The 18,123-nt window shown below is 36.2% G+C and overlaps 1 protein-coding gene across 1 annotated transcript; it reads right to left on the bottom strand.

Moving 5' to 3' along the window:
- Positions 1-427: 427 nt before the first annotated feature.
- LOC131623535 (ATP-dependent Clp protease proteolytic subunit 6, chloroplastic-like) lies at positions 428-4,665 on the bottom strand. The gene is made up of 9 exons (XM_058894548.1): positions 4,506-4,665; positions 4,343-4,401; positions 4,090-4,159; positions 3,240-3,441; positions 3,094-3,159; positions 2,800-2,940; positions 2,119-2,172; positions 863-955; positions 428-611 (listed from the first exon to the last, which is right to left on the bottom strand). The coding sequence occupies exons 1-9, from the start codon at positions 4,595-4,597 to the stop codon at positions 564-566; spliced, it is 825 nt and encodes a 274-aa protein (XP_058750531.1). The 5' UTR covers positions 4,598-4,665; the 3' UTR covers positions 428-563.
- Between the last annotated feature and the right edge of the window lie 13,458 nt (positions 4,666-18,123).

Here is an 18,123-nt window from a genome sequence, read left to right as displayed (position 1 = left end):
TTTAGAGTTGCTAGCAAGGTGACATGTGGCTAGGATTTATGTTTAGAGTTGCTACCAATGTGATATGTGGCTAGGGTTGCCACCATGACAACCTTAGATTTTTATATATATATATATATATATATATATATATATATATATATATATATATATATATATATATATATATATATATATATATATATATATATATATATATTAAGATTTCCAACTCTCCAATAACTTGAGTAAAACAAAATTCCTAATAACACAAGTTTCATCTCAATAGAAGTAGCTGATCCAAACAGCAAATACATTCCTACCCTCCTTTCTCATTATATTATCTATTTATATTTATAAATTTCAAAAAAGAGAAGAACTGTATCCGTATAAGCCAGCTTCAAATATATTGCACATTAACATAGTGAAGTAGTTATCAACTTTGAACTTCATAAAAGCAGCAGAAGAAAAACTAGATTAACCATTCTATGAAAGTCATCTTCCAAATAGTTGTATATTCATGACTCGCGAGTTACAGTTATCAACTTTTTTAGAAATACAAATATACAGCACATAGTCTAGATTCAATACTCTGTTTCCAGGACACCATCGATAAGACCTAACTCCAAAGCCTGAAATGAGAAGATATAGACAAAAAAAATCTGGTAAGAAATCTTTTAACAGTAAAACAATTAAGCTTAAATGCAGTTTTTCATTAACATGATTTAGTTGGAAATTTGATTTCTTGCTGGAAAGAGATTATTGTAGTTTAATTCATTTCTTGTTGGAAAGAGAACATTCTATTCTGGTTTCTTTGAAAAATTGTTCTATGTCGCATTAAATTCTTATTTCACAGTTACAGAAGAAAAACAGTTCATGTTACCTCAGAAGCAGATAGAAAACTGTCCCTCTCTGTGTACTCTTGCACCTTCTCTAGTGTTTGTCCGGTGAAAGCACTAAACATCTGATCCATTTTCTGTACTCAAAGCAAAAGGGGAAGAAGACAAACTCAGGTCTAGCTTTCCAAGAAATGTTAGATAAACTACAACAAGCAATGGAACCAAGTAAATGTTGCATTTGGAATGGCTCGTTGATGGTTTTATATCTAGAACACCCCTTCACACCAAGTTATTTGGGTTGAGAGCATGGTGGGGTGTACAATTCTATCCTGCATATGCTAAAATTTAACTTCTATAATCAATAATGATGAACCGCGACAGTCAAACTATTGAAAATTGATCAGAGAATCTTTGACAATAAGTCATGTATCTCATCTTTCAAAAGGCTTGTGAGTGATTTTATTATTTCTTCTGTCCCACAATAAAGTGACCCATTTGTAAAACAAAGTGTTCTAGGATAAATGATTTTTCTAATTTACATGGCAATATTAATTATGTTTTTCAATGTTATCCGTTAATGAATATTATCTTTATTAGTATCATTCACTTTGCATTTATGATACTTGCCAGGGGTAATTAAGAATTATTCTCTCTCTTGGCATTTCTATATTTTTCTTGTGTTAAATGCTCAAATGAATCACTCATTGTGCAACAATATAAGAGAGTATCTAACAACTTCCTTCAAAGGAATAAGGTTCTGTTTGGAAGTATTACTTTTTAGCTTATGGATTCTAGCTTATAAGTTCATATGTTAAATATTTGTTTGGTAACCGTCATTTTCACACAAGCTTATAGTTTATTGTTATTAGCTTATAAGTTATTTGATAAGCTATTTCAAGTAGCTTATAGCTTTTTATTTATCATTCAACTTTATCCCCATTATCTTAACTGAAAAATGTAAATATTAATTAAACATATTTTTTTATGACATCTCACATTTATAAACAAGCAACAGCTAATTTTACCGAACACTAAAAATTCAATAAGCTAGTTTATCTACAATTCGTCATCAGCTATTTGCTATAAACTATCCGCTATTTTTTTACGAAATCAGAGCTTAAGCATAAGATATACTAGTAGTCTTCAGGTCACAAGAATTTAAAGAGGCGGTGTCATAAATATAAATGTCTCAGCCAAGACTAAGTGAAAAATCTTATTTTCAGAAAAATCAAGTTAATATGAACATTTTGCAGCTGTCATATTATTAGAATTGTGAAACTTCAGAGGAAGAAAGACTAACATTGCGGGATATAACAGCTTCATTCACTAGGCGTCTCACAGCCTCAGGATGACCCTGCAATCAAATTAAGAACTGTTTCAATCATGAAGAAGAAGCCTATTGAGTATTGACCAAAAAACTTCACATAATTAACAATAAATTAACCTGCTACCTGTCAACCAAAAATACTTCAGTGGTTTTTCATGTAAGAAAGAACAAAATATTTTTCGTTCATATCTGCTTTTTTGGTACAAAGGTAAACATATATCTATATATCAAATACCAAACTACATAGTGCATGATATGATTAAATTGAAAAAATGTGACTTTGAAATTTTGAATAAGACATTTACATGGGAACAGATCAAATTTCTAACATAACTTCTAGATAATCCGTAGCAGCTTCTCCCGTAAAATAAAAGGCTAGGTCACATGCAACTTGGCACATCAGCCTCAATCTCAACTCAGGAAATTTATGTCTAGTTTTATAAAAGTCTGTAAACTGAAGGTAAGTAGGAGAAAAGTGTGCATTTGACTATGTTTATCATAAACAAGATGGCGCAATTCTTATTTCACCACTATAAAACACAGGACCATATTGTCGTTGTTATTATCCTCTTCCAACATCATATCGGTATCAACTCAGCTCCTAAAATCTTAAGTGCATCTTCTATAACAAAATTTCAAAAGCTAGACTCTTACCCCAAATCCACACTGTGGTTGACTCATCATAATGCGAGAATTTGGCATTGAATAGCGCATTCCCTTCTCCCCACCTGCAAGGAGAAGTGTTGCTTGGCTGGCAGCTACTCCAAAACATATTGTACCAACCTTTGGCTTTATCTGAAAAAACGAGGTCACCAAAAATGCGTTCAAGGTATAAACATTGACAAATAACTATTAAGGAATTAAAGTAGCTAACAAAGGAAAGAAAAGGTAGATTATAAAATTTGTGTGTATTAAGGCAAAATGGAGATGATAAAACCTTTATCTTACCCAAGACATGCAATCATAAATTGCAAGCACCGAGTATGTGCTTCCACCAGGGCAATTTATGTACATCTGCCAATAGAAACAGCTTAATATGAATCCCACGTTAGGATTGATTTAAGGTCAAATAACAGTGTTAAATCAAAACAAACCAGTATATCTGATTCTGGATCAATAGTAGCCAAAGTCACAAGCTGCGAAATAACTCTCTGAGCCACTTGTGCGTTAATGGGCTGTCCTATGAATATTATACGATTCCTGAACAGAACAGATGAGAGATCAATAGCTCCTCCAGGAGTCACCACTGCTGGTGATATTGGCGGGTTCCCATTCTTGGCTTCAATTACACCATAGCTACAAGTAAACTGGAATATCAATAAGTTGTTCTTCATTCATTAATACTTCAGAAAAAAAAATTGAAGACACCGAACATTAAACACATATTTCAGAGGTTCCTTGAAGTATCAAAGTTCAAGGATAAAAAGTACAGATAAAATTAGCTAAAAATAATACCCGTTTACTTCGAAGATAATCCCAGAGACTACATGTTTTCTTAGAGTTTCACAATGCACTACTATACAACCTTATTACTTTATACCCTTGCACTTACCTTTCCAGGGAATAATCACATATGAGCTATGAAAATGGACAATAATTATTAAAATTCAAGGTAGACCTAACCCATCCCTACAAAACCAGGTTGTAACATGAGGGGTACCCCTTTTTATAAACTTTTCCCAGACTCTATCTCTAATCAATGTGGAACTTAGGCTTTCCCAATACACCCAACTCACACTCATACCCAACACCATATTAGAATCTGAGTGACCTAACTCATCCCTACAAAACCATCTTGTAAGAACTTGAACTCTTTTCAGGCTCTATCTTTAATCTATTCGGGACTTATTTTTCCCAAATTCAAAAGTTCCTAAACCATACAAACACGTTATACTTATATTATGCGAAGAACTTGAAGGACTGATAAGGCTAAAAAAATTGTACCTTGTACTAACATCATGTGTATTTTTCTCATCAAGTTTTAATCGAATACCACGGGTTTTACTTGATAAACCTGCATAAAGCAAAAACATACATATCACACTAACAAAATAACAACAAACACTTATCATTTCCACAAAAATAAAATCATTGTTATGAAGGAAACCCCAAGTATTTGCTAATAGGGTCTTTTTGATAACCCCAATTGTTATGAAGTAAATTACTGAAACTATAAATTTCGAATTGGAAAAATTACCGATTTTTGATGAATGGGCATGGGGGCTTGACAAGGAAGAAGTTATCGTGCAGGGGTTTCTGCAATAAATTTTCAAGATTTTAAAGAAAATAAAGCAAAAAATTTTAATTAAAAATAATAAAAAAAGTGAAAGTTGTAATGGGTAATTCGTATGGATATGAACCTGTGAGAAAACGCGAGATGGGAAGGGATTTTGCTGTGAGAAGCGATAGTGAAGGTGGGAAATGCAGGAACTGATAGCGCTTGAGATACCATTGTTTGAAACTTATGTGAAGCTCCGGAAAAAAGGCGTTATTACATTAACACTAGCGTTTTATTCCATCTCATCTTGAATTCTACTAAGCCTGTTGAAAATGAACTTTTTTGGGCTATTTTGAGATGGCCCATTTTGTTGCAAGTCTTTTAAATTAGCCTATGAAAATTAGACAAAAATTAGAGAATTTCTTTATCGATCCTCCCATCTTTTTTGTCACTCTCGTTGAAATTTCTTAAATGTCTCTTTACTTCGGAAATGCATCTTTGAAGTTAAAATAAGAGTGATTTCGGAGATTCATTTTCAAAATTACCTTTTTTTACATAAAAAAAAATATTTCGGAAATGCATTTCCGAAATAATGCGTGTTTTGCTGTTTAAACAAAACAGTCCCACCATTTCCATTTACTCTAAATCTTTCAAACATTCCAAATTATTTCTCAGGCATTTGCATAAACACCAAAGGCAACTTCAAATACCATCAAAGGCTACTCCAAAGACTCATAGACCACTTCTAAAGCACCTCCAACAACACCTCAAATTTGTAAGTTTTCCAAACTTTCAATTTAGGATTGAAATTGATATTAGGGGTGTTAGAATTAGTATAATGTAGTACATTTAAGTTATTATATGTCACTCAATATATTTAGATAGGAAAAATGGAATTTTGATGCACTCAGGGCAAGGTTTTGAAGTTCTGCAAAAATGGTGTCGCAGGAGGGTTTCGGAAGTGTATTTTCGAAAACACCTCCCTGACCAGTTTTGGAAATGTACTTCCGAAAAATACCCAGGAATATTTTTATTTTATTTTCTTGATTGTTTCGCATTCTTATGGAATTCAATTTTTTAGGAAAATGGCAGGCAACCCCGCACGACTCAGACAGGATAGAGAGACCCAGACAGCGTCGGCTAGACGCGAGCGAGCGTCACAGCTAGCAGCGACACAGGGACGGGGTAGAGTACGAGTACCCGTCCAGATGGATGAGGCTAGTTCCTCATCTGGATCGAGGAGTCGGCTTGCTCGGGTGTCTTCTTTGCAGGAGGAGGAGGAGGTGGTGAGATACCAGGATGATCAGGAGATGCCTGATGTTGACCCTCCGCACGGGGAGGAGGAGGAGGAGGAGGATGGCTTCCCGGGGGGTCCTAGGGACACTTCCGTGCTGATTTCCTACCACGAGTACGTCACTCGACGTGTCTGGGAGGGAGAGGTATTTTTTAATTTAACCGACTTTATTATTTAACTGTTTTTTATTTAGCTTTTTATTTCACATTTTCTTCACGGTCTAATTAACAATCTTTTTTGTTTTTGTTTTTGTTGTAACAGGAAAGGGCGACGCTAAATATGGTGAACCACGCGCGAAATTGTTTTGATATGTTTAAACCAGAGGCGCAGTGGTTTAATGATGTGGTGACTGCTTCCGTGATCGGTGGGTTGTGCATGATCGGGTACACCACTATCAGCCACGGCATGCAGGGGGCTTTCGTGGAGCGGTGGCATCGGGAGACGTCTTCTTTCCACTTACCGGTTGGAGAGTTGACGATCACCTTGCACGATGTTCATTGTCTGCTCCACCTGCCGATCAGAGGGAGACTGCTGCACCATTCCCGGATACAGAGGGTCGAGACGATCGAGTGGATGGTCGACTATCTGGGTATAGACCCACACATGGCTGATTTTGAGTGTCGGACGACGAATGGGGCCCATATCCGGTTCTCCAGCTTGAGAGAGTTGTATGAGAGCCACTTGGTGGCGGCGGCCGAGTCCGAGCAGGAGGGGGACGAGATTTTTACAGAGTATCATCGTGCCTGCGCTCTCCGGTGCTGGTTCATGTTCTTGGTAGGCACTGCAGTCTTTGTGGACAAGAGTGCAACCTACGTTAACGTGACTTATCTCCGCTACTTCATGGACCTGACTACCATTCACCAGTGGAACTGGGGGTCAGCTATTCTGGTATACCTATACCAGAAGCTGAATGAAGCCTCCAACTAGAGGACCAGGCAGTTGACTGAATCTGCCACACTATTGACGGTATGTTTCCTTTTAATTGTTACACATTTATTTATGGTTCATATTATTTTTAATACATTATCGTGTTTGTGTTTCAGGGCTGGATCATCTCCTACTTCCCCCGCATCCACGGCTTCGCCATTGATCCTGCGTACGATGACACTTTGCCTAGGGCCTCCCGATACGTTCTTCAAAGGGGGAACAACGCAGTGGGACCATATCGCGGGTACCTCAACCGCACAGCTCACGATGACATTCGTTGGACGCCATTCAACGGCTACACCGTTGTTGTCCCATTTAACCGCATCACGTTATACTCTGGCTGGTTGGCATGTGGGGCCAACACCATGGTGAGGTATTTGCTGGAGTGTTGCGTTAGGCAGTTTGGACGTGTGCAGATGATATCGAGGTCACCGTTTGAGGCTGCTCCCGACATAGTTACCCGAGTGGAGCTCACCGCTATATTTGAGGATTGGGCGTATCATTTGGTCCCGAAGGAGTATCGTCGCATGCAGGCCACCCAGGAGTGGCATTGTGTAGAGGGGTACGTGACATGGTTCTATCGGGTGTCACATCCTCTGATGACACCCGACGCTCCCGAAGCTCCTAGGCCAGCATATAAGGAGATCTTGGAGAACCAGCAGGCTAAGGATGACCATGCCACTGATATCCTACTGATATGCCAGCGGATAGAGATGCTTGGGCGGGACGCATTGGACCGAGGTATCATCGCGCAAGGCGGTCCAGAGGCGGTTGCAGTCGTGGAGAGGATGGTCGGTGACGCGGGCGGTACAGCGGTATATACCAGGCAGAGGAGGTCTCAGGGCATTAGAGTTAGGCATACTCAGTAGGGGGTTCCGGTTTATTTTTCTTTGACTTTATTGTATTCGACTTGTATTTCTTGATAATTACGTACACTACACTTTCATACACTATTAGTTGTATACATAATATTAGTATTTTATGCTTATTTTATTAGGGTTATATTTTATTTATATCAAGCACTGTTTATTGCAAGCGTTTTCGTTTAATTAAAAATACAGGACTAAACGTTGTTTTAGAAAAATTAAAAAAAAAAACAATTTCTGCATATTTCGGGGATGCATTTCCAAAAACACCCAAAAAAGTGAAAAAGGTGTTTTCGGAAATGCATCTCCAAAAACACCCCTCATTTGATGTTTTTGGAGATGCATCTCTGAATTCTGGGAAAATCTGAAGAAAAAGATTACTTCGGAAATGTATTTCCGAAGTAGGGATATTTTTGGGTTTTCGCTGGAGGTTCTCCCCATAGGGGGGTCTACAAAGAAAATCTCAAAAATTATTAGGGCATTACATTATCCAACCTATGGGGTGGGGTGGGGTGAGCACATTAAAAACTCGATTATGTCCTTTCTATATTTCAGAGATACATCTCGTGATGCATACAATACATGCATAAACGATGTGGCAAATGAGTCACATTTCATTTATGTCAAAAACTAATTCTAAGATTCATATTCGAAATCACCGTGATTTCAATACATACATAAAGGGTGTGACAAGTGAGTCACACCTTGTTTACGTCAAAAACTAGTCCATAAACGCATTTCCGGAATCACCATTGTAGTGTGTTTTAAGTTGATTGAACTAGTTTAATCAAATCAATGACAATTCTAGAGATTCATCTCCAAAAATGTCAAGCTGAAAATTAAATAAAATAGCACCTTTTCATGTTCTTCTTCTTCGTGATCGAACATCACTATTCTATCAAAACCCTTAAAAAACCTCATTAAATTCTCAATCGATTTTTGTACTTCAAAACATCATATTTGTGTTTCATCACATCAAAAGGAGCAAAAGAAGCTGCAATTTAAGGTTAAAAAAACATGTTTTTCCTTCCATATTGCTTGCATTAATTTATTTTTAAGTTGAAAAAATGAACGTTGAGTCTGGTGATGCATCTCAGGATAAGGTTGCAGGTGTTCCGAATATGCATCTCTAGAATTGTTCGAAAGTTGAATTTGAAAATTAAATTTGTTTTTCGTTATGCTTGGTTGTAGATATGATGCACCTTGATACTTTTTCTACTACTACTGTGTATGTGGAAGCTAAATCGGATGAAATTGAGGATGATGTTAAATTGGTTGATGTCGAAGTGGATGTCAAACTGGTTGTTGTCGAGGTAGATGTTCGTGAACAATTTACTATTAAACATGAGTTTCGTTGATCGTGAACATATGTTCCCATGGATCCGGTAGAAGGTTGCCAAACTTGGGTTCAGTGTTGTAATCAGAAGGTTTAATATTGGTTCTGATAGAAGACAGATATTTGTAACAATGATATGTGAAAGAAGTGACATGTACCAACAACCTATTTAGGAGTTTAAATGGGATGACACCATATTGAGAAAGTGTGATTTCCCTTTTAAGGTTCGTGGATACCGTAAGACGAATAATACATAAAAATTTAATATGGTTTCTGGTATACATAATCATTACTTGTTTCAAAAGTTAGTCGGTCATCCTATTGTATGTCGCTTTAATCCCGAGAAAAATGAATTTGTTTTAACATGACATTGAATATGGTGCCGCCTAAAAACATACTTGAAACGGAAAAGACCTCAAAATATCTCAAATATCAAGTAAATATACATTGTTCGTGTCATAAACAAAATGGTGATAAGAGGACCGAGAACTGAAATGCAACAACTGTTGAAGCTTCTGGATGATGAACATTATGTTTCTAGGTACAGAGTGTGTGAAGATATAGTCATTGTTCAAGATATATTTTGGACTCATCATGATGATATCAAGTTTTTTAACACATTTCTCATTGTACTTATAATTGATTCAATATGCAAAACAAACAAGTATAGGCTTTCACTTTTGGAAATTATTGGTGTTACTTCGGCAGAGATGAATTTTTCAGTGTGTTTTGCATTCTTGGAAAGCAAAAAAGAAGACAATGTTATTGTTAGAACAAGATTTGTTCTGATCAATTATCTTAGTTTTGATGATAACAATAATATGAATTTTGCTTAAAGATAATATGGTACTCTAATCCAATGCAATTTCCTTGTCAGGAAATATATAAAGAGTATGCATAATTCAGCGCTCAGAAGCTTTGTCTCAAGGGTTCAGCATGCAACATCAGAACATGGTCTGGCAAGACATCAGAAGATGGTCGAAGCAGAATCAGAACATGGGTCTATGGAAGCATCAGAAGAACATGAGATCAGAAGCACTGAAGTTCTGATGGTATCACGCACAGAAGCACTTCAAGGTCAGAAGATCAGAAGATGCTTTGCACCAAGCTGTTTGACTCTGATGATATTCAAACGTTGTATTCACAAACATCAGATCAGAAGGAAGTACAAGTGGCAGGCTACGCTGACTGACAAAAGGAACGTTAGAAGCTATTAAAGGCAACGTCAGTAGACACAGCGTGAACAAGGCTCGAGGTAGTTGACAAAAGCGTATAACATTAAATGCGATGCTGTACGGAACACGCAAAGCATTAAATGCACTCAACGGTCATCTTCTCAAGTGCCTATATATATGAAGTTCTGATGAGAAGCAAGGTTACCAATTCTTAACGAACTAACACAATTTCTGTGAATATTAACTTGCTGAAACACTGTTCTATTCAAAGCTCAGAATCTTCATCTTCATCAAAGCTCACTACATTGCTGTTGTAATATATTAGTGAGAATAAGCTTAAACGATAAGAGAAATATCACAGTTTGTGATTATAGCTTTTAAGAAGCAATTGTAATACTCTTAGATTTGATTACATTAAGTTGTAAGGAACTAGAGTGATCGTGTGGATCAGAATACTCTAGGAAGTCTTAGAGGTCATCTAAGCAGGTTGTAACTAGAGTGATCGTGTGGATCAGAAGACTCTAGAAAGTCTTAGAGGGTATCTAAGCAGTTGTTCCTGGAGTGATCAGTGTGTGATCAGAAGACTCTGGAAGACTTAGTTGCTGACTAAGTGGAAAACCATTGTAATCCGTGCGATTAGTGGATTAAATCCTCAGTTGAGGTAAATCATCTCTGCGGGGGTGGACTGGAGTAGTTTAGTTAACAACGAACCAGGATAAAAATAACTGTGCAATTTATTTTTATCGGTCAAGTTTTTAAAGCTACACTTATTCAAACCCCCCCCCCTTTCTAAGTGTTTTTCTATCCTTCAGTTATATGGGCTTTGGAAGTGTGCAAGACTACGTTTAAGGACCGAAAAAACATGTCAAAGGTCATTATACCGATCGCGATACCGCACTGATGAATTTGGTTGCAAAGGTTTTCCTACATCCTATGCATTACTTTTACTTTGTAGGTATCACATAACCAAAAATATGAGAAGTAGATTTAAACCTGTAAGGACTAAAAAAATTAAGAGTGAAGATGGGAAAAATGATCAAAGCCAGTGTGAAAATGCAAAGAATACTGGAGGCTTGGAATGGTGTTATTGTTATGAATAAATATTATTGTGGATGTTCATATATATTCTTATCTTTCATCTTCATATTCCATATTAAGTGGTATAGTAAGATTATGATTTTTCACCTTCATAATGTCTTATAAATAAGGACCACTTTGCAATGTAAAGAGAACTCCTTGAAGAAGATAATATAATACCATTTTTTCTCTTACTTTCTCTCCTTCATCTCTATGTTGTTTTCGTTAATTTCATAACACGTTATCAGCACGAAACTCTACTATGTGAGTAATTTTATGATCAATTTGCACAATCTTGTTTCTTCTCTTTCGAGTTGTCTATCATCGATGAGTTCTTGAAGCATCCATGGAGGATTTCTCAAAGAATGATTGTTCAATTTTTATGAAAAATATCAATTGTAATTTTCATGCATCTCTGAAGAAATGCATGAATAGCGTGCATCCCAGAAGGATTACACGAATAATGTTAAGATATCTCAGAAGGATTTCTTAAAGAATTATTTTTCTTAATCGATGTGAATATTGTGACATGACTTTGAAGGATTTTTTTTCGAGCTTCCTAGAAAAATTATGCAAATAATTGTTTCTTTTTATCACTACGAAGATCATTTGTGATATACAATTCCCGAAGAGTTAAAGTTTTAAAATAAGGATTTATCACACATTAAAATATTTTATCTATAATATTAGAAGAATTTCATCATGATATTAATGAATCCCAAAAGGATTGCATCTATACTAATAACATATTCCAGAAGGATTGCATTTGTTATGTTAAAATTTGAAAAATGATTGCATCAGCTATATTATCGAATTCTAGATGGATTAGATCAATAATAGTGAAGTATTCCAGAAGGATTTCACAAAGAAATTTGTGTGTTTCGATGTAAAAAAACTTGTAACATACTCATAAAATATTTGTCATTCCAGAAGAATGATATGGGCGGCTCTAATACATCCCAGAAGGATAACTATATTTTTGAATTATTGTAATTTTCTAGCATTTGGCTATGTTAAAAACTTATTAAATTTGTTAGAGTATAAATTATTTCATAATTAGAATAACAAATCTATATATTTCATCTTATTGATAATGTCTAACATTTATTTTCTTTATTATTGTTTGAATTTTTATATGTCATAGACTCATGGTTTAATATTTTTCATGTCATTGATTATAAGAAAATTTGTGTTATATTGTGAAATCTCAAATGTCATGTCTCCTATGTTATTTAGATATTCTTTTTCTTCCAATAAATATTTTATGAAATTTTTGGCTCCTCTAATTGTCATAATTAAAGATTTTGATGCCATTGGCTAAGAGAAGCTATCGTCTTTTTCCTCGGACTTGTACTACACTTATATTAGTACCATTGAAGCACATGCCATTGTAAACCAAAAGTTTAGCACTACATGAAGTCACTTTGAAGAAGACATTTTAAGTAACTACTATAAAGAATATCGTCTCACATATAAATGTATGCATGAGGGGGAGAAATAAATATTTTGTGCACTCTTCTTTCCTTCACCGTGGTTTTGTCTCACTGGGTTTTTCGGGTAAGGTTTTTAACGAGGCAGTTCACATTCAAAGGATATTGTACTCTTTTTCCTTCACTAGATTTTTTCCCACTGAGTTTTTTCTAGTAAGGTTTTAACGAGGCATATCCTCAATGGACATCCAAGGGGGAGTGTTATGAATAAATATTATTGTGGATGTCCATATATATTCTTATCTTTCATCTTCATATTCACTTTTAAGTGGTATAGTAAGGTTATGATTTTTCACCTTCATAATGTCCTATAAATAAGAACCACTTTGCAATGTAAAGAGAACTCCTTGAAGAAGATAATATAATACCACTTTCTCTATGTTATTTTCGTTTATTTCATAACAATTATTTTATTATTATGATTTATTGATTATTTATTATTATTATTATTATTATATATACTTTACTTTTGAATACCATGTACATTTTTTTAACTATAATAATATTATAGGAGGGATCAAATTACACTCGAAGAGTTACACTCGCTCAATAACTATATTTTGAAAAAATATTTTTTAAAATCAATCATTGGATTAAAACATATTATCATATAGATAATACCTATAAAGTTTGAGACTAATCTATAATGATTTACTATGTCATTGAACTACATCAAAATTAACGTTATATGAAAGCTCATTTTAATGTTAATCTTTGGATATCTTGATGGTATAGTAAATCATTATAGATTAAGCTCAAAATTTATAGGTATAGTATGATCTATATGATATTATGTTTCAATCAAACGGTTGATTTTAAAAAAAAAAAAAATATTCAAAATGTAGTTATTGAGCGAGTGTACCTCATGGTGTAACTCTTCGGGTGTAATTTGATCTCTCCTCATAATATTATATTGATTTAAATTGATAATTTGGTAGAGCATAATCGGAAACAAACACAAACTTGAAATCATTCTATATGAAAAAAGAATAAATATGCCGACAAATACAAAACATTCATACACTCGAGTTAATAGAATAAACGGCAAATTAGAAACAAGTAATGTTGGAAAAATTAAAATGACAGAAATATCGTGTTAAGAAAGTTGTTCATTGAATTTATAATTAGTCAAAATTGATTTATAAAGCTAAAATCAAACCAACATTGCAACAAAACAAAAAATTAAAACAATATTGCATCAAAACGAAGAATAAAACTACAATGCATTTAACGACGAAATAAATAAAAAACTTATATATATATATATATATATATATATATATATATATATATATATTGATCTCACTAGAATCAGAAAGTTTGTGGCCGGTAGACGTCTGTAGGCTTGACGGAATCAACGGAGAAGGGAGGTATACCTGCAGACACTTTGATGCTCAAGTAAGTACGGGTGAAGAGGTAAAGAGTAAAGGTTTATAGTAGAATTGAATATCTGACCCTCCTGCAGAAGAGGGTATTTATAGTGAGCCCTAGCGTTGGGCCAATGGTCTCTGTTATAGGCTGAAAGTCAAAGCCCATGACAGATGACTACCAAGATTTTCACGTGAGTATGGTGGAGCAGCACGTACTCATCATCCTAGGTCAACTGCGCTGAAATCCCTGGAGCATGAATGGACTTGCCCATTGCGGAAGGCATGACGATTTCTACAATCACACTAAGAGTGAGAGAGAAGTCGATGACGTGTCCTCGGGTGAGGAGCACGTCGGGAACGTGCTCTTTATGTGCTCTACTGGATTGGGCCAAAACTTTTGTTCGTCCCCGATGTAGGTATAGATTAGGTTGTGCTCAACGCCAGTTCAGCCACATGCCCAGTCCAAAACAGAATCCCCTAAGTCATTCATAGACAAAGGAGTAATGACTAAGAGCTAGTTTGTGCATTGAGGAGGATCGAAGGACCCTGTATGAGGCAAGTTACATCTGAGCTTACAATGGTGAGCTCGCATTTCCGCGAACGTTGCTCGTCGTTGGTGTCTCTTGTTAGGCACGATATTTTCCCGTATTTGTTGCGTGTTGCTCAGGAGGACGACATGTTTTTCCAGGGTTGTGGTCAGAAGCCTCATTTGGCCAGGAAAAGTCTCCAGTGTCACAAGGGTTCGGGCATGCACAAGCTCATTTTTGGAGGTGTTGCAAACCAGGTCGAGGATACAAGTTTGTGGGAGACAATTATGGTTGTGCTCGCGCTGAGTGTCAGGGTCAGCTCGCGAGTTGTCATCCTGCTCGCAAATTTGCCTTAAGTCGTCCTCCGAGGCCGTGCTCGTGAGAAAGAATGGAAGTTTTTCGATTGTGTTCGGCTAAGGGTGTTCGGCATTCAGGGAGATGGATAATTGATGGGACTTAAAGAGACAATGATTTATCCCCTTGAGCCACGCGTGACAGCTATTGAATGCATCATAATTAGGGTATATGCCTAGGGGTAATCCTCAGTCAAAACATCGACACGCTGCCCCAAGAGGTGTCACGTTTTCCTGCGCAGGAACTTTGGCTTATAAATATGAAGAGGAGGATGACATTCGCACATCTCACTTTCTCCTCCACTACGTTTCCTCCCTCTGAGTTACACATCATTCTCTTTGGCTTTCTGTTCGCTGTTGTGTCGCTCCCGGGATTTTCATCCAAGTACAAATGTGAAGGTGGGGCGAGAAATATAGTCGTCATCCATGTCTATTTATCCCAATAAAGGGAAAGGAAACATAGAATAAACCTGGGGGAAGGATAAGCAAGGTCGAGGCAAACTAGAGAAATAGGTAAGGGAGTCGGTTACATGAGGGAAATATGTTAGCACCCCTCACGTCCATCGTACTCGATGAGATCCATGCTTGTTGTCTAATCTAAGGGTGTGTAAAAGAATCTATGTATAAGAGCTAAGAAGCATGCAAAATGTAGGGAAAAGAAAGAGTTGTACTCGCACAGGCCCTACCCCGCTGCCTACATATCCTTTTTGAGGAATCAGATTTACCATAGCTCGGCTAACTAGTTTCTGTTTTTTTTGTGGTTTTTAGGTGAACAGTTACATTCGCATCATACGGCAGCTCGACCTTTGGAGACTTATGTCAGGTAGGTAGGAAGGAAGTAATGTGCTCTTAAGCGCCATTGAGGTAAAAGAAAAGAAAGAGTGTGGTTTGTGTGTTTAAAGAATGCGTGACAGGTAACCTAATGCAAAAGGAAAGCATCTACCTAAGTTATCATGCAAAGGGAGACTACGCTAAGTCTAGTAACCTACGGGGAAATAAGCACAAACAAACAATAATAGCATATAAACGGGCGTCGCTCGTAAAGCACACAACTACCAAAGTAGCGACCTGGGGACAGAGGAAAAGAAAATAAAAGGGAAGCTTTTAGCCAACATGATCGAGACGACTGAGGCAAACAAATCTACTTTGATGGATAGGGGTGTCCACACTGTGGTTTCATATCACCAGGTGCATGACGGAAAAAAAGGAAAGAAAAAATTGTGTGTGTATACATGAAGCATCAGCATCGGGTGACACGATCTATACAAAACATGGGGGCCCGACTACTAGACTCTTCAACTTGTCTTATCCAGATCTTAGACTCCAATCGGATCTTGGGCACATGTTCAAAGCATCTTCTTGCAAAAAGTGAGCATAAGAACGTCACGGACAAGAAACCGATGGGGGTTGGCTACTAATCCTCTTTACTTGCCTTCTGATGAGGACTTAAGAATGGTTGCCAAAAAATGACATAAAACCATCATCCCGCTATGCAAGCTCAAAAAATAAACAATCACAAACATAGCCTCTTTCGAGGGCTTGACCAGATGAATGTCTACCCTACTTCTCATGTTATGGATGATGCGCAAAAGCGGTAAAATGCGGAAATAGATAAAAGGGAAAAGAAAACAATACCAAACGGATAGTAATCCGTAAATAACAGTAACTAAAGAAAAAAAACCCAGAGGTCCACGTGCAAGCTAGCAACAAGCAACAAATGTGTAAGAGATCTGGTAGACGGCATAACATCAACAAAGTGAAATGATGACGACGTGAAAATAAATCGTGCGTCGAAGATGGAATGTGTATCAGCTCATCCAGGTAATACACTTATAAAAGAGTCGCAACAGACAAGCAACAAATAATGTGAAAGTGTGTGTATCGTGTCTCAACGGGGAGACAAACGAACGAAATAGGAAGAAAATCATCGTGTCCCGCAAATAAAGCGGAATACAGAGCGATACGCGTCCGTCGAAAATCAAACTCGAAGTTCCTCACACAACTAGCACACATTGTTAGAAACAAAAGAGAGTACAACCAGAGTTTCACATTTGTATTATAATACGAAATAAAAGCAAAAAGGATGAAACGACAAAAAGCGATTATGACATATTTACAAAGTGACATGAAATGAAATCAAAACTACAAAACTAAAGTGCATTAGCACACATATCATTAATCAAATATGCATACGAGTCAATTAAAACTCAAAGCACAAAAATTGAATCAACTGGAAGCGAAAATGATAAAAATCGAAAAATAATCATAAAAATGAATTGCTCACAATTAAACGAAAATCGCATAGTTGCTTGCAAACGTGCCAACAAACTAAAAAATGAACTCAGTTTTTATTAATTCGGCCCGAAAATGGGTCAAAAGGGCAATTTTGTATTTCTGGCAGTAACTTTTTCAGAAATTAAAAGTGCTCATAATGAAAAAGTAAGTAAAGAATTAGACCCGGAATCATTAACCTACTCAAGTTACACTAATCACATTTGCAAAAACTCAAAGCGGCTAAGGAATTATGACAAAAAGAGCGAATTCGGCACAATTACGTTCATACATGAAATTCTAGGAAATGCACCACAATTATGGATCATTCAATCATTCAAACTCATGCAATATCAACAATTAGGCACAATCATGTTCATTTGGAAATTAAATTCAAGCAACAAGCAACTCCAACTATTTTGAATCAAGTAGCAAAAAACAAAGTTTGTTCATATTTTTGGATTTCTCATGTCAATTATCTCTTAGGCATTTTAACAAACACCTTAACTACAACAATTATCAATTCAATTCACCTATTCACACTTCAATTATCACAATTCTATATCAATTCACCAAAATCAAGTAAAGAGATGTTAAAGAATTAACTTAATCGAACCTAAGAGTTGATCGGAAAATAAATCAGAGAGAAAAGAAATTAAAACGCAAATCGGAGAGGGAGAAGATATCGAGAGAGACTTGAGGGAGATGAAGATCTTGAGTTTTGTTCTTGGATCTTGAATCTTGATGAAGAAGTTGTTGGAGATTGTTGAAGTTGTGGTGAACTTGATGAAGATTGAAGAGCAATTGAGAGAATTGGGAGAAATAGGATTTTGATCTTTGAGAGAGATTGAGAGAATGTTTTTAGAGGTTTTTGGTGATTGGTGAATTATGAGAGAGTTAGGTGTCTGTGCCAATCTCTGACACATCTTCACGCAAAAAAATGATATTGATCGGGGCAAAATTCGGACTCGGGGTCTGAAGATAAGTCAAAGCCGAAAAAATTTGTGAAAGAATGCCGTCAGAATGGGCTCAATCAAATATAAATTGCGGGAGTTATGCAATTTTGAATCTTGT

The sequence above is a fragment of the Vicia villosa genome, unplaced genomic scaffold, assembly GCF_029867415.1.
Source record: "Vicia villosa cultivar HV-30 ecotype Madison, WI unplaced genomic scaffold, Vvil1.0 ctg.000073F_1_1, whole genome shotgun sequence".
NCBI lineage: Eukaryota > Viridiplantae > Streptophyta > Magnoliopsida > Fabales > Fabaceae > Vicia > Vicia villosa.
This window is presented reverse-complemented; position numbering and strand designations above follow the sequence as displayed.

Coding starts and splice junctions, on each gene's coding strand:
- LOC131623535 (XM_058894548.1), bottom strand. CDS start 4,597: ATGGTATCTCAAGCGCTATCAGTTCCTGCATTTCCCACCTTCACTATC. Junction 4,160..4,342: donor TGCCCATTCATCAAAAATCG/GTAATTTTTCCA, acceptor TGCTTTATGCAG/GTTTATCAAGTAAAACCCGT. Junction 2,941..3,093: donor TTTATGATTGCATGTCTTGG/GTAAGATAAAGG, acceptor TCGTTTTTTCAG/ATAAAGCCAAAGGTTGGTAC.